Below are 26,543 nucleotides of genomic sequence, written 5' to 3'. Positions count from 1 at the left end.
CTCCGGTCATTAGTGTGGATAAGTATATAAATGGATAGAGATAGGAAAGCAAACACAAGATGTACGTGGTTCACCCAGATTGGCTACATCCACGGAATAAAAGAGTTCTCATTAATTGTGAAGGGTTTACACAAGTACATAGGTTCAAGCTCTTCTTTAGTGAGTACAAGTGAATGATTTATTACAAATGACATTAGGAAATATTATGGGAGAATGATCTCGTAATCACGAAACTTCTAAGTATCGGAGTGTGGTGTCGTCTTGACTTGCCTTATCTGTCTCATAGGTAGATGTGGCATCTTCTCTGGAAGTACTCTTCCTCAATCCAGGGGTGGTATCTTTAACTGGTGGAGATGCACAAGGTAATGTATCAATTTCACTTGAAGCTTACTTGTAGTTTCAGGCTTGGTCAAGCGCGATACAAACCATGTAGTAGGAGTCCCCCAAGTCGCCGAGCTAGGGGGTCTGCTGAAAGAGGTGACAGACAAGGTAAGCAATCAGAGCTCCGACTGATTGTTCACCTTCTCCCCATCTTGCAGCAGCATGAAGGATAAAGAGAAGAAAAATGAGAAGAGATGATATGAGATACTTTTGCTTTTGAAGAAGTAACTTTCCACAGGCTTATTCTTGAACTGAGCTGAAGGGTTTTATGGTTTCCTCCAGAGTATAAGGCCGACTGGAGAATTTGAGGGTCAAAACAAGTCCATCAAATCTAGAGTACGTTCCACCCTGCTGATATGGGATACTTTTGCTTTTGACAGAGTAATAGATGTATCGGCACGTGTGCTGTTACGCTTGTCTCCACATGCTTCCTTGTATCATTCGCACTTGCCCTATCTGTTCCTCAAGCAGATGCGGAATCTTCCCTGGAAACATAAGATGTTGAAGATGAGTACTCGAGAGCAATGCCAGGTAAGTAATCAGGTAAGGGGTTCCAGGCAGTCAGTTCCTGGCTGGAAGCTTGATTCCAAGTGCTGACTGATTGCTCTCTTTCTCCTTGTCTTGCAGGTAAAAATAAGGCCAAAGGAAAAGACAGGGAAAAAGCATGATATGGGATACTCTTGCTTTTAACCCTGATGATATGAGATATTCTTGCTCTAGTATAGCTTGTTTGCAGAGGTATTATCGGGGGGAAAGAAAGCTGAATATTTCGAAAGGCTTCGTTAGGAGTGCCCTCTCAGATATGATGAAGGGTTGAGCATTTTTGCAGGTCTGCATGTCCGTTGGGGATGGAGGTCGACATATATAGGAGTCTCCCTAACAACAAGTAGTAATGCTATTCCTTTACCCTGCTTGGTCATAGCACAGTAGTGGGAGCTGCCAGTTTCACATGTTTTAACTCTGTCAGAGCACTTTGAAAAAAGTGGTCTGTGGTATCTGGCTCTCGAGATTCGGAGAACGATGCCTCTTCGATTTTTGAGAAAGCAATCATGCTGGGGGTCTGGCTCTCGAGATTCGGAGAGCAGTGTCTCTTCGATTTTTGAGGAAGTAATCATGTTGGGAGTCTGGCTCTCGAGATTCGGAGGGCGGTGCCTCTTCGATTTTGGAGCAAGCAATCTTGTTGGGAGTGTTGTCTCGAATGTGAGTAAAGGTTGGGCATGTTTGCTAGTCTACCTTGCCACGAAGCACAAAGGTTGACACACAGGGACTTTCCAATTATCCAGCAATGGTACTGTTCCTTTACCTTCTCTTCGATTTTGAGAAAGTAGTCATGTTGGGAGTCTGGCTCTCGAGATTCGGAGGACGGTGCCTCTTCGATTTTGGAGCAAGCAATCTTGTTGGGAGTGTTTTCTCGAATGTGAGTAAAGGTTGGGCATGTTTGCTAGTCTACCTTGCCACGAAGCACAGAGGTTGACACACAGGGACTTTCCAATTATCCAGCAGTGGTACTGTTCCTTTACCCTTGTGGGTAATAATGTGGTAGCTAGACCTTCAAAATTTATGTGTCTAAACTTTGTTAGTGCTGTTTCTTTGCTATTCTTTTACCTTTCTTGGTCAGAGCGATGTAGTGGGAGCTGCAAGCTTCACGTGCTCAACTTTGGCAGAGAACTTTGGCAAAGTTATCTGTGGTACCCATGAGCTATTGTTGTGTGTGGGAAGTGGGTGATTGAACAGTAAGATTCATGTGCTTTCTACTTCACCAGAAGTCTTCGACAGAATGCCCATAATTTCTGCAAAGCTGAGTGTGCGTGTGACAGGTGCTGACAAGGCTAGAAAAGTAGGTGCCTCTTCGATTTCTGAGATCGGCCCTCGTGGTCTCTGAGCAGCCCAGCTTTTGAGAAAGCGAGCCCCTCTTCGATTGATTCGGAGAACGATGTCTCATCGATTTTTGAGAAAGCAATCATGCTGGGGGTCTGGCTCTCGAAGATTCGGGGAGCAGTCTCTTCGATTTTTGAGAAAGTAATCATGTTGGGAGTCTGGCTCTCGAGATTCGGAGGGCGGTGCCTCTTCGATTTTGGAGCAAGCAATCTTGTTGGGAGTGTTTTCTCGAATGTGAGTAAAGGTTGGGCATGTTTGCTAGTCTACCTTGCCACGAAGCACAGAGGTTGACACACAGGGACTTTCCAATTATCCAGCAATGGTACTATTCCTTTACCCTCTCTTCGATTTTTAAGAAAGTAGTCATGTTGGGAGTCTGGCTCTCGAGATTCGGAGGACGGTGCCTCTTCGATTTTGGAGCAAGCAATCTTATTGGGAGTGTTTTCTCGAATGTGAGTAAAGGTTGGGCATGTTTGCTAGTCTACCTTGCCACGAAGCACAGAGGTTGACACACAGGGACTTTCCAATTATCCAGCAGTGGTACTGTTCCTTTACCCTTGTGGGTAATAATATGGTAGCTAGACCTTCAAAATTTATGGGTCTAAACTTTGTTAGTGCTGTTTCTTTGCTATTCTTTTACCCTTCTTGGTCAGAGCGATGTAGTGGGAGCTGCAAGCTTCACGTGCTCAACTTTGGCAAAGTTATCTGTGGTACCCATGAGCTATTGTTGCGTGTGGGAAGTGGGTGATTGAACAGTAAGATTCATGTGTTTTCTACTTCCTCAGAAGTCTTCGACAGAATGCCCATAATTTCCGCAAAGCTGAGTGTGCGTGTGACAGGTGCTGACAAGGCTGGAAAAGTAGGTGCCTCTTCGATTTCTGAGATCGACCCTCGTGGTCTCTGGGTAGCCCAGCTTTTGAGAAAGCGAGCGCCTCTTCGATTTCTGAGATCGGCCTTCGTGGTCTTTGAGCAGCCCAACTTTTGAGAAAGCAAACGCCTCTTCGATTTCTGAGATCAACCCTCGTGATCTCTAAGCAGCCCAGCTTTTGAGAAAGCAAACGCCTCTTCGATTTCTGAGCAGGCGCCTCTTCGATTTCTGAAGCTCCGTCGAGTGCAGATTTTTATAGGGGCTGGCATTAAGTTCCAAAGCACACTTGAATCTCCACCAGTAGAAGCTTCATTCTTGCACTTCTAAGATCTTGATTTGTCCGACCTCTTCTCTCTTCAACAACTTTGAAAATGTCTGGCCCCTCCGACCGTCGTTTTGACTTGAACCTTGTTGAAGAGGCAGCCCCGCCTTCTCCAGACAACATATGGCGCCCATCCTTCGTCTCCCCTACTGGTCCTCTTACCGTTGGGGATTCCGTGATGAAGAATGATATGACCGCTGCGGTGGTGTCCAGGAACCTTCTCACTCCCAAAGATAACAGACTACTTTCCAAACGGTCTGATGAGTTAGCTGTTAAGGATTCGCTGGCTCTCAGTGTTCAGTGTGCAGGTTCTGTGTCTAATATGGCCCAACGCCTATTTGCTCGAACCCGCCAAGTTGAATCATTGGCGGCTGAAGTGATGAGTCTCAAACAGGAGATTAGAGGGCTCAAGCATGAGAATAAACAGTTGCACCGGCTCGCACATGACTATGCTACAAACATGAAGAGGAAGCTTGACCAGATGAAGGAAACTGATGGTCAGGTTTTACTTGATCATCAAAGATTTGTGGGTTTGTTCCAAAGGCATTTATTGCCTTCGTCTTCTGGGGCTGTACCACGTAATGAAGCTCCAAATGATCAACCTCTGATGCCTCCTCCTTCTAGGGTTCTGTCCAGTACTGAGGCTCCAAATGATCCCCCTCCGGTGCCTTCTCTTTCTGGGGCTCTACCGACTGCTGAGACTTCTCCTAAGCAACCTTTATGAAGGCTCCCTCTTGTGTGTTTATTTTGACTCATGTATATGTACATATTTGTAGCTTATTGGGGATATCAATAAATAAGCTTTCCTTCATTTCAACGTACTGTGTTAAAAACACCAAAGCCTTCTTCGCTAAGTTCTTTGAATTTTCTTTTGTTGAAGCTTGTATGTTGAAGCTTTCTGAGTGGAGCATGTAGGTTGGGGTAGTGTTCCCTTAATTTTCCGAGTGAGGAAAACTTCTCGGTTGGAGACTTGGAAAATCTAAGTCACTGAGTGGGATCGGCTATATGAATCTTAGAACGCCATTGTGCTCGATCCTGTGTCATGTCCTTCGTTAGATCCAAGTACTCTAAGTCTTTTCTTAGAGTCTCTTCCAAAGTTTTCCTAGGTCTTCCTCTACCCCTTCGGCCCTGAACCTCTGTCCCATAGTCGCATCTTCTAATCGGAGCGTCAGTAGGCCTTCTTTGCACATGTCCAAACCACCGTAACCGATTTTCTCTCATCTTTCCTTCAATTTCGGCTACTCCTACTTTACCCCGGATATCCTCATTCCTAATCTTATCCTTTCTCCTGTGCCCACACATCCAACGAAGCATCCTCATCTCCGCTACACCCATTTTGTGTACGTGTTGATGTTTCACCGCCCAACATTCTGTGCCATACAGCATCGCCGGTCTTATTGCCGTCCTATAAAATTTTCCCTTGAGCTTCAGTGGCATACGGCGGTCACATAACACGCCGGATGCACTCTTCCACTTCATCCATCCAGCTTGTATTCTATGGTTGAGATCTCCATCTAATTCTCCGTTCTTTTGCAAGATAGATCCTAGGTAACGAAAACGGTCGCTCTTTGGTATTTCTTGATCTCCGATCCTCACCCCTAACTCGTTTTGGCCTCCATTTGCACTGAACTTGCACTCCATATATTCTGTCTTTGATCGGCTTAGGCGAAGACCTTTAGATTCCAACACTTTTCTCCAAAGGTTAAGCTTTGCATTTACCCCTTCCTGAGTTTCATCTATCAACACTATATCGTCTGCGAAAAGCATACACCAAGGAATATCATCTTGAATATGTCCTGTTAACTCATCCATTACCAACGCAAAAAGGTAAGGACTTAAGGATGAGCCTTGATGTAATCCTACAGTTATGGGAAAGCTTTCGGTTTGTCCTTCATGAGTTCTTACGGCAGTCTTTGCTCCTTCATACATATCCTTTATAGCTTGGATATATGCTACTCGTACTCCTTTCTTCTCTAAAATCCTCCAAAGAATGTCTCTTGGGACCCTATCATACGCTTTTTCCAAATCTATAAAGACCATGTGTAAATCCTTTTTCCCATCTCTATATCTTTCCATCAATCTTCGTAAGAGATAGATTGCCTCCATGGTTGAGCGCCCTGGCATGAACCCGAATTGGTTGTCCGAAACCCGTGTCTCTTGCCTCAATCTATGCTCAATGACTCTCTCCCAGAGCTTCATTGTATGACTCATTAGCTTAATACCCCTATAGTTCATGCAATTTTGTACGTCGCCCTTATTCTTGTAGATAGGCACCAAAGTGCTCGTTCGCCACTCATTTGGCATCTTCTTCGTTTTCAAAATCCTATTGAAAAGGTCAGTGAGCCATGTTATACATGTCTCTCCCAAAAGTTTCCACACTTCGATTGGTATATCGTCTGGGCCTATTGCTTTTTTATGCTTCATCTTCTTCAAAGCTACAACCACTTCTTCCTTCCGGATTCGACGATAAAAAGAGTAGTTTCTACACTCTTCTGAGTTACTCAACTCCCCTAAAGAAGCACTCATTTCATGTCCTTCATTGAAAAGATTATGAAAATAACCTCTCCATCTGTCTTTAACCGCGTTCTCTGTAGCAAGAACCTTTCCATCCTCATCCTTGATGCACCTCACTTGGTTTAGGTCCCTTGTCTTCTTTTCCCTTGCTCTAGATAGTTTATAGATATCCAACTCTCCTTCTTTGGTATCTAGTCGTTTATACATATCGTCGTAAGCCGCTAACTTAGCTTCTCTGACAGCTTTCTTCGCCTCTTGCTTTGCTTTTCTATACCTTTCACCATTTTCATCGGTCATCTCCTTGTATAAGGCTTTACAACATTCCTTCTTAGCCTTCACCTTTGTTTGTACCTCCTCATTCCACCACCAAGATTCCTTTTGGTGTGGGGCAAAGCCCTTGGACTCTCCTAATACCTCTTTTGCTACTTTTCGGATACAACTAGCCATGGAATCCCACATTTGGCTAGCTTCCCCCTCTCTATCCCACACACATTGGGTGATTACCTTCTCTTTGAAAATGGCTTGTTTTTCTTCTTTTAGATTCCACCATCTAGTCATTGGGCACTTCCAAGTCTTGTTCTTTTGTCTTACTCTTTTGATATGTACATCCATCACCAATAAGCGATGTTGATTAGCCACACTCTCTCCTGGTATAACTTTGCAATCCTTACAAGTTATACGATCCCCTTTCCTCATTAGAAGAAAATCTATTTGTGTTTTTGACGACCCACTCTTGTAGGTGATCACATGTTCTTTTCTCTTCTTAAAGAAGGTGTTGGCTAAGAAGAGATCATATGCCATTGCAAAATCCAAGATGGCTTCCCCATCCTCGTTTCTCTCCCCAAAACCATGGCCACCATGAAAACCTCCATAGTTGCCTGTCTCCCTGCCCACGTGTCCATTTAAATCTCCTCATATAAATAACTTCTCCGTCTGAGCAATTCCTTGCACCAAGTCTCCAAGGTCTTCCCAAAATTTCTCCTTCGAACTCGTATCCAACCCTACTTGAGGTGCGTACGCACTAATCACATTGATAAGTTCTTGTCCTATTACAATCTTGATTGCCATGATTCTATCTCCTACTCTCTTGACATCTACAACATCTTGTACCAAGGTCTTGTCCACGATGATGCCAACACCGTTTCTCGTTCTATTTGTGCCCGAATACCAAAGTTTAAACCCTGAGTTTTCTAGATCATTTGCCTTACTACCAACCCACTTAGTTTCTTATAGGCACATAATATTTATCCTTCTCCTCACCATAACTTCCACTACTTCCATAGATTTTCCCGTTAAGGTTCCTATATTCCACGTTCCTAAACGCATTTTGCTCTCTTGAACTCTACCCTTCTGTCCTAGCTTCTTCACCCTCCCCCGTCTAATAGGATCAAAGTACTTCTTTTGTGTGTCCCGGGTAAAGTTGATAGGAGCATATGCTCCCAAACAACTTTGAGTGGAGTCGTTCGAAAAGAAGTTTCTATGGCCCCCTTGCTCATTTAACACTGCATCCGGGTGCCGATGGAGATACAGCGACCCTTGCTCACTTATCACTATGCTCGGGCCACACAGCGCGCCACTTACGGGTGACGCCCTAGCTTTAGCGCGATTTTGTTCTGGACCACAACTTCTTGCAAAGTACTTGTACATTCATAAAAAAAAAGGAACATTAAGCAGATAAATACAAGAGGGAGTCTTCACATAGGCTGCTTAGGAGGAGCTTCAGTAGTCGGCGGAGCTTCAGCAGTCGGCGGGGCCACAGAAGGAGGAGGCATCAGAGGTTGATCATTTGGAGCTTCACTACGAGGTATAGCCCCAGAAGACGAAGGCAGATGCGGTTGGAACAAGCCCACAAACCTCCGGTGATCAAGTAAAATCTGACCATCATTTTCCTGCAGCTGGTCAATTTTCCTCTTCATGTTTGTGGCATAATTGTGTGCAAGCTTGTGCAATTGTTTATTTTCATGCTTGAGTCCTCTAACCTCATCTTTGATACTCTGTATTTCAGCCACCAACGATTCAACGTGACTGGTTCGAGCAAATAGGCGTTGGGCCATGTTGGACACAGAACCCGCACACTGCACGCTAAGAGCCAGAGACTCCTTAACCGCCAATTCATCAGACCGTCTAGCGAGCAGTCTGTTATCTCTGGGGGTGACAAGGTTCCGGGCCACCACCGCGGCGGTCATGTCATTTTTCATCACCGAATCCCCCACGGTAAGGGGACCGGTAGGGGATATGAAAGATGGGCGCCATATGTTGTCTGGTGAAGGCGGAGCTGCCTCTTCACCAATGTTCAAGTCAAAACGACGATCGGAAGGGCCAGACATTTTTCAGAGGTGGTGAAGAAAGAAGAGAGTCGGGCTGATTAAGATTTTGGAAGTGCAAGGAAGGAGTGTTTACAGGAGGGAGCTCAAGTGTGTTGTGGAACAAAATTAACGCATCTATAAAAAGAAGAAATCAAAGAGGCGCTCCTCAGAGAGGCGTCCTCTCGCAAATCGAAGAGTCGGGGCTCCTTTCTCAAAAGCCGGATTCTTTTCTCAAAAGAGGCGTTTCATTTCTCAAAAAATGGGCTTGCTCAGAAACCACGAGCCGAACCCCGGATTTCAAAAGATCAAATTGTCCAGACGTGTTGTCACTCGTCACATGCAACTGGCAGCTTTGCGGAAATTACGGGCTGCTTTGTCAGAAAGCGCGTAATTTGTACTATTCATCCATCCACCGGCTGCCGACAATGAGTGAGGGAATAGTTCCGGTTGTGAAGAAAAGTCCTATAAGTATCTACCTTCGCCTTCCACAGCAAAGGCACACCCTCTCAGCACTTCTTCATCTCCGAGAATGCATTCCCAAAGAACCCTCTCGAGTCACTCTGTATTCCTCATTCCCTGGGATACCCCTGCAAACAACCCATCCAGAGCAAAAGTATTTCATATCATAAAGGTTGAAAGCAAGAGTATCTCATATCATGCATTCTCCATGTCTTTTTCCTTGTCTTTGTTCTAACCTGCAGGACATGGAGAAATTGCTCTCGAGTACTCGTCTTCCACTGCTGATGTACTTCCAAAGAAGCTGCCACATCTACCTGAAGAACAGATAAGGCAAACGAAAATGATACCAGCAGCATGTGGAGACAATGTGCCGAAGAAACAAGCAGAGAAGAATGCAGCTTGCACAATCATCCCAGCAGAAGGAGTCTGAGATGAAAAACTAGAGAAGCTGCCACATCTGCTTGGAGAACAAATAAGGAACTGCAACATCACCAAAGAGCAAAGCTTCGCCGTACAATATCATCAAATCATCACTTGCAAGTAAAAAGCTAAGTGTCACCCCGTTCAAAAGGAAAGCTGTGGAAAGTCAACAAGCACGACCAATGATCACTTATTAGTTCTTTTCATTGTCTTTTATCGTGATTTTCAATTTTTCGTTTGCAATTTCTTAATTTACATTTTGCGTTACTTAACTGAATTATTTCTTTTCTTTGCAGGAACTTTTGGTTATTTCCACCTTTGAAGTTGATTGCAGAATTTTAGCTTGGGGGGTCATCGCTTGGTTTTACTGCAAACTAGGGAAGTTTTCAGTCCAATTGCTTTATTTTGTTTCTTATTATTTATTTATTTTATTTTTATTTGCATTATAGTGTTTTCTGACATTGGGGACAATGTCCGGTTTAAGTTTGGGGGTAAAGAGTATAAAAAATGACCAAATTGAAATTTTTTGTACCTTCAACTACCAACAAGTTTCATTTGTTTCCATGTTGTTGCTTTTTGTTTTCTTAATTAGTTTTGTTTTCTTTTAAAAAAATAAAAAAAAAAATTTAAAAAATCGGAAAATTTAAAAATCCAAAAATATTGTCTTGTTTCCCTTATTGTTTTAAATTAGATTTTTGTTAGTTTCCCGACCCAATGATATAATTGGATCAAATTTGAACCATGATCATCAAGAACTTAGTTAACATGTGTTTTGTGAAATTCATAATTCTCTTGTTAGTTTTGTACATGTTTGATCATCTTTGAAAAACCAAATGCACATAGCCTTGTTGATGTGAAACTAAAGCATGACTTAAAGCTTCATATGTGAATTTAGTGACCATATACATCCTATGTGAGTTTTTGAGCCTATTGAAAGTGTGTGCATTTTTCATACACTCCTATTCTTTCATGTGTGATGAACTTATGTGAGATACATCTCTAGAACTTGCGTAACGATCTTTCGAAATGTTTGTCATTGATTGCATGAATTTGGAAATGATAGAGGCATTAGGTTTACCACTATGGCCCAAATAATGTTTCCCAAAGAAAAATGATATCATTAGATTGCCAATTTGAGCCGTGTATGTTGAGCATTTTTATTTCTTATCACCAGATATGTCTACCCTTGTACCTGAAACATTTTTTTCCTTACCCTTTCCAAGTGAGCAATGCGAGATTGTCTTATGAGAAACGTTTATGAAGTACTTTGAAGGTGTTTGGCAAAAGAATAAGCGTGGGGGTATTTCATGTTTGTATATATAAAAAAAAAAAAAAACAAAGAAAAAGAAAGATTGTACACAAAGAAAATAAAAAGTTGTTCAAGTTTCAGTTTAAGGGTGTGGTTGGAGGTGCTAAAAGAATCGTTGGAAAGGTTGAGTTCTTATAAATCTAAAAAAAAGAATTGCTTGCAATGTAGCTTGGAACTTGTGTTTACCTATTCTTTCATTTCAATAACCCTCTCCCTAAACCTCATTACATCCAATAAAAGTCCTCTTGATTTAAGTTTTGCAATTACGATTGTGGAGATGAGATCTTTATGCAAGCTTATGGTAGAAATTTCACATTTGATTCTTTGAGCGAAACCCATTTAAACTAAACACATGTGTGATTGAGTGTATATCCCGTGAGAAGGTTGCTAGTTTGCATATGATGATTTTAAAAATATAAAAATTTTGAAATTGCATTAGCATGGCTATCTCACACACTACACTTCAAGGATGATTCAAAGATTACTGCTAATATTTGAATAAGGAAGATGAACTTGGGTTAGTTCCTTGATGCTAGCTATGGTTCTTGATGATTTGTTTTCTTGAATAAAATTCTATGAGGGTCACATAGGAGGAAACTAATGTTTTTCATGTTATTACTTTTTCATGTTTTCTTTGTTTTGCTCGAGGACTAGCAAAAATGTAAGTTTGGGGGTATTTGATCACTCATATATTTCATGCATTTATATCATCCATTTCTAAAGTCTTTGTGATGTTTTTGTGTTAAAATTGTGGCATTTTACCTTACATTGTGTTAAGGGTCTTGTATTTCATTAATTTCTTTGAGTTTGTTAAGGGTCTTGTATTTCATTAATTTCTAACCTTCAGTATTAATGTGTAACATTTTTTTTATAAGTTGGCCATGATTTCTTATTCCTTCTGCCAGTTTATTTTATGAGGTTGCATTTGCAGGTTTTCGATGAAAGCAAAAGGCAGAAAACGTGCATGTGAAAGCAAAAGAGCAGTGCAGCTGCCCTTGGGCAGCAGAAAAAGAACTTTTGTTATTCTCTTGCAGTGTGAGGCTCAGCAAAAAGAAAAGAAGGAATACAAAAACAAAACAAAAGAAAGAATAAAAGGAAGAGTGGAAGGAATAAGAAAAGGAAAAGAAGAATAATGGGAGGGCAGAAGCAGCAGAAGCAAGGTGCAGGGAACGTGAAAGGTGCGGAATAACAGCTGCTTGGCAGCGTGGAAGAAAATAAAGAAAAGGAAAGCTGCCTCTTGCAGCAAGGCAGCTCGCATGAATAAAAAGACTCGGACAAGAGAGAAGATAGGGAGAACAGAAACGAAAGAAAAAAAAAAACTGTTAGAGATAAAAAAAAAAATAGAAGAAACCGAGGGGGAGAGAGGCGCAGGAAATGGGGGAATAAGACGCAGGTCAGAGAGAGACAACAGCACTGATTGGGAAGAAGGGCAGGCTGACTGAAAAGAAAATAAAAAAAGAGAAAAGAAAGTCAGGAGTGCAGTGCGAAGAAGCGTAGAGAGAGGGGAGAGACAACGGCAGAGAGCAGGGAGAAGAAGCTTCACTCCATTTTTCTTGGTTTTATCTTCTCAAACCCATGTTTAACTTTTGGTTTAATTTGATAATAATGTGTAACTAATTTTTAGTAGTTAGGGGCTGTTTTGAAGCCCCGAATATGATTGTAAGTTTGTTGTGATATTTTGTTTGAATGACTTTTATGAAAGGATGAAAATTGTTTCACTACTTATGTCATTGATAAATTCTTTATGTGTTTCTATGGATGCATACATAATGAGCATATCTAGGATTTTAATGTTATGAATATATGTATGCCTGCCCTTGTTGAATGAGGACATTCATATGTTCTAAAGTAGCACTTGTTAATTGTGGTTAACATGTGAACCGATTTCTAGGATAAGTAAGACAACGCCAGTACTTACGATGCCTTGTGATGACTCAAACTCTTTTTATTCTTAATGATTTCTACTTGTTAAATCTATGAACACACCATTCTAGATTGCATGCTAGAGACTAAGTTAAGTTGAAAACGCCATTCTCTTAACATACTACGTAAGAAAGAGTAATAGGTTGTGTTCTAACAGTGAGCCAACTTGAGCATCTTCATCCGGAAATAAAAGGGATTTGAATGAAACATAACATACTTACATGATTATTTGGTGGTGGATAGCATGTCCCCTAACTCGTTTGTTGCCTACTACACAATCTTATTAGGCAAGAGATGTTTGTAGATCCAATAGAGAATTTGCCAATAATAGAAGATGGACAAAATACAGAAGAAGGTGAATATGTTGGTAGTGTTGGAACATCTGACCAGTGGAGTGCAAAGAGGAATGCCATGGCTCAGGAAATGTATAATGAGTGGAGAACAATTAGGAACCAGCAACCGAACTAGTTATATGTGTTAATGATAACATTTTATTTTAGTTTTCCTTTTTATCATCCATATGTTGGATATTAGCAAAATGATTAGATTGCTCATCATTGAATGTAATTCGATTTATTGATTGGATAGTATGCAAATTAATTGGATATTATGCAAATTGATTCTTTGTATTGTACTTTAGTACATTCAAATATTTTTTGTTTAGGTATAGATAACGACAATAATTTGAGTGCTGCTCAAGAGCCAAAAGAAAGAAGGCGTAAATGGGAAGCATTTGAGGAAGAAGTATTACTACCGTTCTTGAGGATTTTGTTGCTCGGAAGCAACGGTGTGACACAGATGCTTTCAAACAAGGTACTTTGATTGAAATAGCGAAAGTTGTCGATGTTTTATGTCCTAATTCAAATATAAAGGCAACTCCACATATTGAGTCAAAGTTGAAGAAATGGAAAAAAAACATATAGTTTGGTCCTTGACATGATAAACACAAGTGGATTTGCATGGAATGATGTCAAAAAGTGTGTTGAAATTAACAGTGATGACACATGGCAAACTTATGTGCAGGTTCATATCCTATTTTATTTATACATTAGTTATATTCTTGCAGCTATATTTGTTACGCATGCTAAATTTTAGTTTTGCTATGTTGATATAATCTTAGAAAAATAAAGAAGCCGATGGATGGAGAAGCAAACATTTTCCACTGTATGATAGATTTGCATATATATTTGGAAAGGATCGGGCTACGGGTAATGTAGGCGAAACCCCTGCTGAAATGATGGAGGAATAAAGTCATGATCAGGTTGGTGCAAGTGATATTGGAGATGAAAATGTTGTTTATCCAATGAACCAACAAAGCCAACAAAGCACCCCATCTGAAAATAGCCAAAGAAAGAGGAAAAGAGGAAGTTCAAGTGATGGAACTAAGGCAATTATCAGTGGACTGAAAGAATTTTATGTTGAAAGTGGGAAAATGATGCAAATGGTAACTGAAGCTATAGTTCAAGGTACTGCAGATCATAGCGACATAGCTAACGAACTTAGTGCAATGGGTCTTTCTCCTATGGATCAAATTGATGCATTGACTCTTATTTTGGAAAAACAACAAAATGGGTTTTTCTTAAGGACCCGTTAAGATAACAGGTGTGACACGACACGACCCGTTAAGATAACATGTGTTACACAAACACGACAGACACGACCCGTTTGCCAAACCTAATTTCAAGCAGTTGATTTCATTTCATCAATTGTCATAAACTAGCTAATTTTATGGAGATGACGATCATTTCATATTTTAATTGTTGTCTTTAAATATGCTCTGATATACTCTGGATTGCTTGAAGTTACCATCATCTTTCACTATAATAAAGAAATTTTATGTTTTTTTTTTATTTCGTGAATTTTCTTATAAATCCATGTCAAAACACTCGAAAACAAGGATATAAATCTAAAGGTATTTTTGAATCTAGATAAAGTAATGTAGGAAGAAAAAAAAATTCAATGAAAAAAGAAAAAAAAAGGAAAATAAATAAATAAAATAGAAAAGAATATGATTGATACTTCCCTACCAATAGTCCACAAGCACCGTCGCTACCCAGGTAGTGACTACAAGAAAATAAATCGCTAGTATAGTAGCGACGAATAAGAAATAATCAGTATATAGCTAGCGACGAAACCTCTAATCAGTCGCTGGCATCATACCAATCCCCCATTTCCAAAAAAAAATTTCTTAATTTTTCTTTTACCACAAAGAACTTCTTTTCGTTTGGAAACAAAATTGGTCATTTGGTTGTGGTTCCTCCGCCATCCCAGATGCGACTTGATTGGGACAGTGGTGAGAACGTCACTATTCCACTCAATCCGCATCTGAGACGGCGAAATAATCACAAGATCAAATTCTACTAACACCTTTGCAAAGAGACCAAATGACCGATTAATGGTGCCAAATTCCAATGTCAATTTGATTGGTAAACCAACTCCACAAGCAATCTCAAAAACCGACCGACGAAGTTGGCATCGGTGGTCAGAAGGCAAGACGGCAGCGTCGTGAAAGGGGCTGCTGTTAGCGCCACTTCCACTTATTGTTGTAGTATACATTCCTATTCTCCGGATATTATTTCAACCCTGTTAACTGGTTTGAACAACCTACCCTAGCTGACCCAAACCCGTTAGCACGACTCCTTCAGTGAGTCTCCGAAGATATGAAGTTAACCGATGCTTGGTAGTTTCAAGATTGGTGAAATATGTGGTACAAACAAAATCAATTCAATTTTGCTTGGACAATGACTGATGGCATCAGCGGATACAGAACAAAAAAGAGACGCAGTGTTTATCGTGGTTCGGCACAAATTTGTGCTCTTCAAAGTAAAACAACACAGCGTACAGAATCTAACCAAGATAATGTGAACACAAAAGCTGAATTTCTATAAGGTGTACGCATAACAGTGCGCGGGAATTCATCGCTCTCTAGTCTCTACAAAATCATGGATGTTTCATACTCCACACTGTTTCCGGCACACTGCACAGTTGCGTTTAATAAACTCCTTCGTTTATTTTATTTCTCTACCATAACAACAAACTATCATATTTTTGTTCTTCAAAATATATTTTTCCGTGCAAAATCTATTATGATTCATATTTAAACACTTGAAATCAATGATTTAAAACCTGAATTTAAAAATATTTGAGTTTAATAGTGGTTATCCAAATAAAATAACGTATGAAAAAAAATTGAAATGAAAAAAAAAAGCAGAAAATAAATAAATAAATTCGAATAGGGAAAGATCGGTATTACACTATCGATCCTCGCCCAGTCATCTGTGGCGACACTCAGGTGGTGGCAGACATCAACTATCGACTTGTCATTTCTGTCAAGAACAGGTCGGTGGTTGATCCTGTTGCTGCCACCGCCGCTGATGATTATGAGGGCATTGTGTAAGAGAAGGATTAAGAGCATTTCAAGTAGGCCTGACAATTCCTGACACGACCCGATAACCCGACATAACACGAAATTAACAGGTGTTCAGGTCGACACGATAAAGAATCTGGTCGTTATCTGGTAAGCCGATAAGCAGCTGTTAAGGTAACGGGTTGATTCGAGTATACACGTGGGTAGCACAATACACGATAAGCAAAATATTAATTTTATAATTTTATAACCCTAAAAAAATACTACAATAATTATATATATTAATTTAACAATTTTATACCCCTAAAAACTATAATAATTATATATATATATATATATATATATATATAATTAAATTAAAAAAATTGGTGACCATTGGATCGGCTGAGATTAAATCTCAACCGTTCATTGTGCATTAGGTTGGAGGCTAATATATTTTTATATGGTATAATACTATTATTGTATTTCTTTTCATAATTATTGGTTTTTAATGTTTGGTTTTTCTATACTTAGTTTATGCGGAAGAGAGTTCTGACGTGGAAAACCTTACTGAAAACATCATCAACATAACTCTTGAAGGCAATAGATCAAGCCAAAGTTCCAATACATTTTTCATTTAAGTACTACATCTACACTTGAAAATGTGTTTTAATGTTTTGAAGTAATATTTATGTGGCAATGTATGGTATGTGCAAATTTAAGAAAAAAATATATTTTTCTTAACGAGTCATAACTGGTCGGGTCATTTTACCCGTTGGGTAACCCGACCTGTTAAGGATCCCGTTAAGATAATGGATGTGACACGATACGACCCATTAAGATAACAAGTGTTACACAAACACGACAGACACGACCCGTTTGCCAAGCTTAATTTCAAGTAGTTGATTTCATTTCATCAATTGTCATAAACTAACTAATTTTATGGAGATGACGATCATTTCATATTTTAATTGTTGTCTTTAAATATGCTCTAATATAGTTTGGATTGCTTGAAGTTACCATCATCTTTCATTATAATAAAGAAATTTTATGTTTTTTTTTTATTTCGGTGAAATTTCTTATAAATTCATGTCAAAACACTCGAAAACAAGGATATAAATCTAAAGGTATTTGAATCTAGATAAAGTAATGTAGGAAGAAAAAAAATTCAATGAAAAAAGAAAAAAAAGGGAAAATAAATAAATAAAATAGAAAAGAATATGATCGATACTTCCCTACCAATATTCCACAACAACCGTCGCTAGCTAGGTAGTGACTATTTTAATAAGTCGCTAGTATAGTAGCTGATATTAATCAGTGTAGAGTTAACGACGAAACCTCACACCAGTCGCTGGCATCATACCAATCCCCCATTTTCAAAAAAATATTTCTTAATTTTTCTTTTACCACAAAGAACTTCTTTTCGTTTTGAAACAAAATTGGTCATTTGGCCTTTTTGCAAGGGTGTTGATAGAAAATTGATCTTGTGGTTCCTCCGCCATCCCAGATGCAAATTGATCAGGACAGTGGTGAGAACATCACTGTCCCACTCAATCCGCATCTGAGACGGCGAATGAATCACAAGATCAAAATACCTTTGCAAAGAGACCAAATGACCGATTAATGGTTCCAAATTCCAATGTCAATTTGATTGGCAAACCAACTCCACAAGCAATCTCAAAAACCGACCGACGGAGTTGGCATCGGTGGTTAGAAGGCAAGACGGCAGCGTCGTGAAAGGGGCTCCTGTTAGCGCCACTTCCACTTACTGTTGTAGTTTACATTCCTATTCTCCGGATATTATTTCAACCCTGTTAACTGGTTTGAACAACCTACCCTAGCCGACCCAAACCCGTCAGCACGACTCCTTCAGTGAGTCCCCGAAGATATGAAGTTGACCGATGCTTGGTAGTTTCAAGATTGGTGAAATATGTGGTACAAACAAAATCAATTCAATTTTGCTTGGACAATGACTGATGGCATCAGCAGATACAGAACGAAAAAGAGACGCAGTGTTTATCGTGGTTCGGCACAAATTTGTGCTCTTCAAAGTAAAACAACACAGCGTACAGAATCTAACCAAGATAATGTGAACACAAAAGCTGAATTTCTATAAGGTGTACGCATAACAGTGCGCGGGAATTCATGGCTCTCTAGTCTCTACAAAATCATGGATGTTTCATACTCCACACTGTTTCCGGCACACTGCACAGTTGCGTTTAATAAACTCCGTTTTTCTTTGGCAGCTACCCCAATCAGATCTGGTTAGAAGTCCAAAAGGCCAACTCTAATCTTCCTTTTCTCCAGATCTGTGCTCTCTGCTTTCAGCCTCAACGGTTGAGCTTGTAGCGTGATCAACCTGGTCTCCAGTACGAGCCACAGGGGATTCGTCTTCTTTATTGATTGATCGAATAAGCATCATTACTATAACCACAAAAACCATTATGTACACAGTTCCAATCCCTATAAATGAAGTCATAAAGCTCGCAAATGATGGACCGCCAATTCTTTCCTTTATTATTCTTCCTTCCTTGTATCCTTGTATAAACTGTGAGACTTGAGATGCCTGATCTTCCTCATCAATGCTTTCTGACCCATTTACCTATTTTACAAAATAACGTCAAGGAACATTACATGTTTTGAATTTATACCATCTAAAGCAGCAAAAGTCTAAAAAATACAAGTGAAATAGCTGAAACAAGGAAATCTTGAAGCGGCAAACATAACATCAATACACATGAGACGTGCTGAAACAAGAAGAACATCAGAAGAAACCAAAAACCCAAAGAAAAACCAAAGTTAACATCAACCCAGAGAGCTACAGAGCACCTGTCCAATCATGAAAATCCAGAGAGAGAGAGAGAGAGAGAGAGAGAGTTCATACACATATGTTCACCCAAAACAACTTCTCTTTGCACGTCCATGCCACTAATTTATATTTCCATTTTATATATTTAATCTATGTACTATGGGGGGACATCAACGGTGGCCAGTTGGTGGATTGTAGCATTGTTGTTCTGAGAAATGGAACCCATCAATAAAAAGGAGCCTAAGGTGTGGATGGTGGAATTGTTGTTCAAAGAGGCTGTATACAAGGAAGGAAATAAAGACGGAAGACGATTAACCCCTCCCAAAAATCTTCCCAAAAGCAAACGCTCTTCCCATTAGCAATCACAATTTTTCATCAAAACTAAACTTAGATATATAATGAATATCATACGGCACCGACGATCACAAATTATTTACTCAAAGATATGAAACATAGATTCACCAAAATTTAGCATGGAGATCTAAAGAATATACATGTCTTAACTAATCACTTACTGTAATGTACTCCTCCATTCGATCCCAGACAACCATTTTTGGTAGTTTCGTCTTCTTGTTGGCTCCAAAGGTATCTGCAAAGTCTTCCCACTGTTTGATCCCAACATAACCAAATACAAAGTCCCGATTTGCAGATGCCGCTGATTTTAAAATATTGATAAGTTTCTTAGACTTCTCTTCATCCTCATCTTCCACGATTGTCAAAACAATTTTTCTTTCATCATCACTCAACGACTTTAATGTCTCATAGTTTATGGGCATGGCCAAAGGGAACAAACTTTGTCTTACAAAATCTTCCAAAAACTCCTCTGCATATTCAAAAAAATAAAAAGTAAGAGACAAAGAAGATGGCCAAAGATAGATGAGTCATGTTTGAGCTTTACAAAACATTTAATGAAGGTTCCTTCAACACCATGGCATAAATGGTATGCTCACATTAGAGAAAGTTTAACTTTGGAATGAAATTTGAGGGCAACTTCTAAACTCACCATGTGTCTAACTCTTAATAAACAGATAGCCATTGTCTCCGCATAATCTAACAGGCAAAAATATAATAGGTAAATAAACTAAAGTGAGGATGCAAAACGCTATTATCTTGTCTGGGACGGTTGTGTGTGTATGTGGTTTTTGGGGGGGGGAGGGAACTATTACACTCATCTTACCTCTTTGTTTTTTGAAGTAGAAGCTTTCGCTTGAAGAAGGTGCGTCCTTGGGTTTTTGTCCACATCTCAAGCATAAAAGTGACTAAGGCAAGAATAGGGTGCTAACAAAATGGCATGAAAAGCACTCTCACAAAGCTTACTCAACCACACCTATGACTTCATGTCTAAATGTATTCTTCCTTACAAAAAGATGGATTCTATAAGCAATGCAAGTTGAAGAAATGCTTGTAAATTTGCAATGTGATGTATCATTATGACTCGGAAAAAGGTCACATTGATGTACAAAATACATATTTCAATATACTTAGCGGAGAACAAGGACTGATCAACCAAAAAAAGCTAACCTTCAAAGGGGCCATAGAAGATGTTGCGCTCATCATACGTTGGATGAAGGGATGCCAAAGCAGGAACCTTGTCAAAATCATACAACACCATTACATCTTCGGAGAAATCCTTTGCAACCGAAAACCATGCCTTCTTTTTGTACTTTATTGCTACCTTCGATACCAAAGACTCGTTCAACCCAAAACCAATATATATAGGAAAGTAAGTGCCAGCAGCCTGGACAAATTCACTTATAGCAGAGTCTGATTCAAGTACGGAAACATCAGGAGCTGCAAACTTCTTCAGATAGCGAACGAGGGATTCCACTTTCCTGGGTCCATTGTATTCCATGGGAACACCGTGCATAAACAGTTTGAGGGTCGGATATGCACTATAACAATAATCAAAACAAAATTATAAATTAAAATTAAGTAAAATTCTGACTGGCAATGGACATAAAAGGGATTTGAAGAAACAGGATCATACTCGATTTCGTATTTTCGAGCTACAGAGGTGAATTTGTCAGCATTAAGTTTTGCAATCGCTACTGGGTGTTTCAACCCAGCAAGCAAGGGGGCAGCTGCATCCAACTACATAAATTCAATTTATTAAAATCTAAATAAATAAATAAATCCTAATTAACATGTGTGAATTCATCATCAAAATTAACATGGATGGATCATGGATGGATGGAGATGGGATCGTTGAAAATTATGATTTTAGAGAGAGAGAGAGGGAGAGAGGGAGACCTGAGGAGAGAGACGCTTGCAGTGGCCGCACCAGGGGGCGTAGAAATCAACCAAGACCAAGTCCAAGGCGGAGATGGCGGAATCGAAGTTGGAATCGTCGAGCTCCAACACCGTCCCGTCCACCGCCCACGACGACGCCGCTGCTGCTGCCGGCGAATCTAGTGCTGCTAATGATATCAGAAGCGCCCAACACCACAACGCCCGTACGCGCATGCCCATCATCCTCCCCATCGTCTTTCTTGTTTATTTGATTTCAGTTTTACAGTCTTTTTTTCCTTTTTGTTAAAATATTATGAACGAAAATATCGATATTACAAATTTGTGGTAATATGAATGCATACATTGAAACTTTACATCGGTTGTGTTTTATAATAATAATTAAAGTTTAAAATAAAACATTAGGAGTTGTCAATAGTTAGTTTGGAGGAAATATAAGAGTTATTTTGATATTTAACTGATGTACCATAAATATTGACAATACTTATCGATTTTAGTTTAAGAGTTGTTTGATATGAGTTGAAGTTAGACATCACTCACCATTTCCATATATTTCTCTAATTTTTTTTATTTTTTTTTATGAAAACATTGACAATATCGAGATTATTCAATTAGAAAGTTGAGGGATTTTAATGAATTTATACATATATAGATTTTTATAGAGTTTAATTTATTTGTAAACAGATTCCATATAAAATTTTGATTCAATTCTGTTGCAATCTCACACGAAGATGTGAGATTTGTAGATACTTAAAATACACTACAAAATCTCTCAAATTTCCTTTAATTTCTCAACTTTTTCAATTCTCTAGAATCAATTTTTAATTGAGAACACTTGAAATGTTATAAACTTTTTTAAAATCATAATTGAATACATTCGTATTTCTAAGAATTTTAATAAATTATCTTAAAATTCTAATTGAATATAATTTAAAATTTATATAATCACTTACCGTGGATTGAATTTCATTTATTAAAAGAATTAAAATTCCTTAAAATTTTAATTGAATACACCGCTAAACATGAATGTTGTTGGAAAGGAGTTCGAAACTTCTGCAACCAAAGCTTAAGGGCCCTCTCTGTGCTTTGCTTAATTGAGTGAGACACGTGTCCTTTGACTTAAATTGACTCTGGTGTCTCTCTTTACAGGAGGAGAGAGGAGCAACTGCTAATATTACCGCCGGTAATATGCAGTTAAAGCCCTTCAACTCCTTCACCATCGCCTTCATGATGAGCGGCGCCTTCTTCATCCTCTTCTTCTGCAGCTTCCTCGAATTCCCTCCCATATCGACCTCAGTCCAACCCACCAACGATCCCACTCCGTCCCTCACCAATTCCGCACCCGACCCGTTTACCCATTTGATCGGCGCGTTCAGGAAGTGGGATGCCCAGGTGGGTTGCCCCCGTTTCAAAGAGAAGCACAACCAGCAGCTGTTCCCGAAAAACTCTTCTTCTCTGCAGCAAATTCGCGGCGAATCGGAATGTGGGGAGGCGAAACCGGAGCATGTTAGCGTGTTGGTGAAAGGGTGGACTTGGATTCCTGATAATTTGGATAATTTGTATTCGTGCCCGTGTGGGTTGAGCTGTTTGTGGACTAAATCTTCGGTTCTTGCTGACAAGCCTGATGCTTTGCTGTTTGAGACCACTACACCTCCCCTTCAGGTACTGCATTTTGTTTTCTTAATGTTGGGCAGTAATTGGTTTCGATTTCTTCGTGTTATATATGTGTGTGTGTGTTTCTACATGTTCATGGTTAGCTAGTTATTATTCAGATCATGATTATTGATATAATGTGGTTAAATCTTGAAGGAATTTCTTCCTTAGTACTAATTTATAGAGTGAGCATATGGAAATGGAATGTTAAACAGAAGTATTGTATACAGTGGCTGATCTAGGAAATTTTCCGTGAGGTCGAAATGATGCCCCAATTTTTCTCCTTTGGAACGTTGCTTCCTTGAACTTTTTTTTCCCAAACATTTTTGGGGGAATTGTTGAGAAACACAACAGCAATGAAAAAGAAAATACCTAAATTGTCTAATGGGTAGAGATCGAACTGGTGTGGTAGCTTGACTACACGCTGTTCCTCTTTTTATCCGCCACAGATAGTAGGAAGAAGACTCGGCCTTTCCATTTTTTCCGTGTTGGGGTTATGGGAGGGAGGAGCAAAGGTCTATAATTGATGCAGGTCAAGAGCTATATACGTATTCAGTTTCTTGTGGTTCATGCTTTTACATGATTAACTCCTATTTGGAAATTTTCCAGGGTGAATAAACAACTTGTATTTAAGAGCTACTTGCTTCTTTAACTTGGAAAGAAGCAATATAATTATTACTACAAGATAGGGAAAGGAGCTAGACCACTATGGTTACTGCCTTGCGTTAGCACTTTGCACTTCCATGATATACTTGCAATAGCGCTATGTAAATTCCCTTGAGTGCTTGTAGGCAACAGTTTGTAATGGCACTCTCCATTGTCTTGCGATTATGCAATAGGATTCTTTTTATTGTTGGTAAATGCAGTAGGAGTTTGAGTTCTGCAAACGCTTTACCAATGTTTTCCTTGTTTAATACACTAGGATAAGTAGGCTTCTCCTCTTGCTTTTTCCCAGAAGATGAGGGATTCATCATACAATAGAACCTTAATGATAGATTGAAGAGTGCGCTTGTGAATCTATAGTGGAACTAGATAATTTATCCTGTTTTCTGTGTTTATACCGCATTTTGTAACTCGTATAGGGAATTACAGGCCCAACCCTGTTCATATGAAAAAAGGATTACCGCACTAGACAGGGCGTTCTTAGTGTATCATGCTTTGATCAGACTAGATGAGTGGTGTTCTAGGAAAGTTTTTTGTTCAACTGCCTTTCTTTGTATCTTCACTGTGGGAAACTACTGATTTACCATAAGATGTTCATACTCTAGGAAAATTAATGTCCCAATTGTAAAATCATATAAATGATAAATACGTTTTCTAAAAATTGATAAATGAAATACATTCTTCAAAACTGGAAGTGTATACTTTGTTTTTCTTTTCTGATAGGAAATACAAGTCGTATTCGTAAAATTGGAAGGATACAAAATTGTCCAGTAGGTTGGAAACTTTTGTAAATTCTATATTCTATAAGCTGAAGGGTTGCCCTACTGATCTTTCTTTTACTTGGGAGCAAGTGCTTGCTATCTAAGAATTTTTTTTATCATCAATTCGATGTTTTCATCCCACTATACTCCTGCTAAAGACATATGTGCAAACAATCAATTTCGATTACCTATTAATGGGGGACTTGCAAGCGGATACCCGTACATGTAGCCTGCACGATTGAGATAAGACTATGCTCAGCATTTCTCTGAATGTATGTAATGAGGTTGAAAGATAACTGGACCTTTAGTAGTTACTGTGCTTTGATCTTATGAAGCAAACTGTTGAGGAAAGCAAAGTTAATTTGGGATCAACATTTGATGTGTGTCATTGTTGGCTGAGATGTGATGTAATCTTGTGGGTTATTTGGTAGAGCTGAATAAGAGGATCTTCGAAACTTACTTGATCGGTGGGGTTTGATCACTTGAGCGGTAGATAGAAATACATCCATATATCATCAAGGTGATGGGTTTATATGATGTGTTATAAAAACCTTTTGATGTTTTTATAAATAAGAAAACTGCGTCGTTTGTCCTGGATTTTGTGTTTATAAAATATCACTCAATTGGAAGTTAGACATGTCTATTCAAATGGTTTGGGATTTATCTAGATTGATATATGGATGTATTGAGACTGTTTATGAAGCATTAGAACTTCAGTGATGGGTTATTTGAGGGATAGAAGTGCCATGTGGGGACATAAAGCAGTGAAGTGATTTAGCTGTAAGTGGCAGTCTCATGCTATGAAGTTAAAAGTGTCACGTGGGGTCGACATAACCCAGTGAGGCGAATTAGGTGCACATAGCGATCACTTTAGCCCTTGCTTTTGCAACCATATCACTTTTCACCTGGATTTCATTCCCTTTTCCATCATACCCGGAATAATGTGAGACACAAAGTGAAAGTCCAGGGAGGGAAAGTGATTAAATTTCAAAAGCAGGGGGTAAAGTGATCCTTCGGGTATGTTCAAGGGGAATTTTGATAAGGGTTTACGCCTTTAATATAAATGACCTTTTTATTTTAGTTCATTTTTCATTTCTTACTTTGGTTTTGGACTTCTTTTTCTTCCTTTTCTGGCATTATATTTGTGTTCATCTTCATTTAATTCAATAGCATTCCTTCTTCTGTAAATGATTGTACCGGGTTAGAAAGCTAACCTGGGCAGTAATCTTGCTACAGCCTTATCTTGCGCATTATCTATGTACATTGTTTTGGTATGTCGTTTTCAAGGTCTACTCCATTCTCCTTAAAAAAAATTGGTTCTGACAGAGACGCACTGGAGATCCACTTCGTGTGTACATGGATCTTGAGGCTGGCAGGAAGCGATCTGGTGTTGAGGATATATTTATAAGTTATCACGCCGAAGATGATGTGCAGTCCACCTATGCTGGTGCACTCTTTCACAATGGTCGAAATTACAACGTGTCTCCTTATAAACAAAAAGTAAGGACTTGACTCTCTGTTCTTTATACTTATTTCTGTTCATCTCTCTGTCGCATGATGTACATTTTCAAATATATACCGCTAGTTACATGACTTTCTATGGAATTCTATTTGAAGGACACACTTGTTTATTGGTCATCATCGCGCTGCCTACCTCAAAGAAATAAGCTTGCCCACAAGCTTCTCAGCTTACTACCCCACCATTCATTTGGCAAGTGCTTGAACAACGTCGGCGGCTTGGACATGGCCCTTTCTTTCTACCCCGAGTGTGCTAGTGATACTAGTGTCACCCAAAAATGGTGGGATCATTTACATTGTGCCATGTCTCACTATAAGTTTGTTCTTGCCATCGAAAACACAATGACAGAGAGTTATGTGACGGAGAAGCTATTTTATGCCCTAGACTCTGGGTCAGTTCCAATCTATTTTGGTGCCCCTAATGTCTGGGACTTTGTTCCTCCCCATTCGATAATCGATGGCACTAAATTTAGCAGCTTGGAGGAATTGGCATCTTACGTGAAGTCCCTCGCCAGTGACCCAGTTGCGTATGCCGAGTACCATGCCTGGCGAAGATGCGGGGTAATGGCGAATTACGTTAAAACCCGAGCATTGAGCCTTGACACGTTACCATGCAGGCTCTGCGAAGCTGTTAGCAGAAAAGGTGGGAGAAATGGAAGAACCAAGTGAAATTGTTATGGTTTATGTATAAATTGTATACAAGCGCAGCTGATTGATGTATTAGTGAAAAGAAAAGAAAAGAAAACTGGGATTTATTATAAAAGAAATTAACACGTACTCATTTTTCATTTGCTTGATTCAAAACCAGTTTTGGCACTATTTTTTTGCCTCAATTTCAAATTTAGTTACTGTTTAGGGCAATTTCCCTGTCGACCGTGGACGAAAACAGATGACTCCTCACTATAAAGAGAGATCATTCTTTCACAGTTAGGTTTCTTATGATCTCAGATTCTCTAATCCATTATTAGAACTCAGTCACGATTATGCGTAAACTTTTGTATCATGAAAACTCAGCACAATTAATGAGAACTCATTTATCCTCGTAGACGTTGCGCAAAATATGGTGAATCACGTACATTCTGTGTTTCCTCTCCTATCTCTATTTCTTTATACATTATCTTCACTTAATAGTCGCTATGTTGGCCACAAACTCTATTGGGAGTTTA

General features: G+C 39.3%; 3 protein-coding genes and 1 long non-coding RNA gene across 7 annotated transcripts in view; 3 read left to right on the top strand and 1 right to left on the bottom strand.

The window, feature by feature from the left end:
- The window catches only part of LOC126631943 (uncharacterized), a 33,864-nt gene extending 29,598 nt beyond the window's left edge, over nucleotides 1-4,266 (top strand). Inside the window, exons 2-3 of one of the 4 annotated variants that reach the window (XM_050302157.1) lie at nucleotides 1,236-1,850; nucleotides 2,546-4,266. In XM_050302157.1, the coding sequence (XP_050158114.1) occupies nucleotides 3,499-4,173 (675 nt within the window). In that variant the 5' untranslated portion in view covers nucleotides 1,236-1,850; nucleotides 2,546-3,498 and the 3' untranslated portion in view covers nucleotides 4,174-4,266. Of the gene's footprint in view, nucleotides 1-1,190; nucleotides 1,851-2,545 lie in introns of those variants that run through there. The other 3 variants (XM_050302159.1, XM_050302156.1, XM_050302158.1) reach the window with 3 other exon arrangements.
- Nucleotides 4,267-12,347: 8,081 nt separating this feature from the next.
- On the top strand, nucleotides 12,348-14,230 carry LOC126631949 (uncharacterized). Its single transcript, XR_007626512.1, has 2 exons — nucleotides 12,348-13,403; nucleotides 13,501-14,230. It is a non-coding gene; the product is annotated as an uncharacterized LOC126631949 (long non-coding RNA).
- A 3,486-nt stretch (nucleotides 14,231-17,716) lies between these two features.
- On the bottom strand, nucleotides 17,717-21,130 carry LOC126631935 (protein disulfide-isomerase 5-2-like). The gene is made up of 5 exons (XM_050302148.1): nucleotides 20,786-21,130; nucleotides 20,523-20,626; nucleotides 20,057-20,427; nucleotides 19,051-19,358; nucleotides 17,717-18,328 (listed from the first exon to the last, which is right to left on the bottom strand). Exons 1-5 carry the CDS (start codon nucleotides 21,014-21,016, stop codon nucleotides 18,014-18,016), a joined length of 1,329 nt encoding a protein of 442 aa, XP_050158105.1. The 5' UTR covers nucleotides 21,017-21,130; the 3' UTR covers nucleotides 17,717-18,013.
- A 708-nt stretch (nucleotides 21,131-21,838) lies between these two features.
- Nucleotides 21,839-26,181, top strand: LOC126631936 (alpha-(1,4)-fucosyltransferase-like). Its single transcript, XM_050302149.1, has 3 exons — nucleotides 21,839-22,444; nucleotides 25,186-25,359; nucleotides 25,477-26,181. Exons 1-3 carry the CDS (start codon nucleotides 21,971-21,973, stop codon nucleotides 26,044-26,046), a joined length of 1,218 nt encoding a protein of 405 aa, XP_050158106.1. The 5' UTR covers nucleotides 21,839-21,970; the 3' UTR covers nucleotides 26,047-26,181.
- Nucleotides 26,182-26,543: the final 362 nt, after the last annotated feature.

Source organism: Malus sylvestris, chromosome 8 (assembly GCF_916048215.2).
Source record: "Malus sylvestris chromosome 8, drMalSylv7.2, whole genome shotgun sequence".
Classification (NCBI taxonomy): Eukaryota; Viridiplantae; Streptophyta; class Magnoliopsida; order Rosales; family Rosaceae; genus Malus; species Malus sylvestris.
This window is presented reverse-complemented; position numbering and strand designations above follow the sequence as displayed.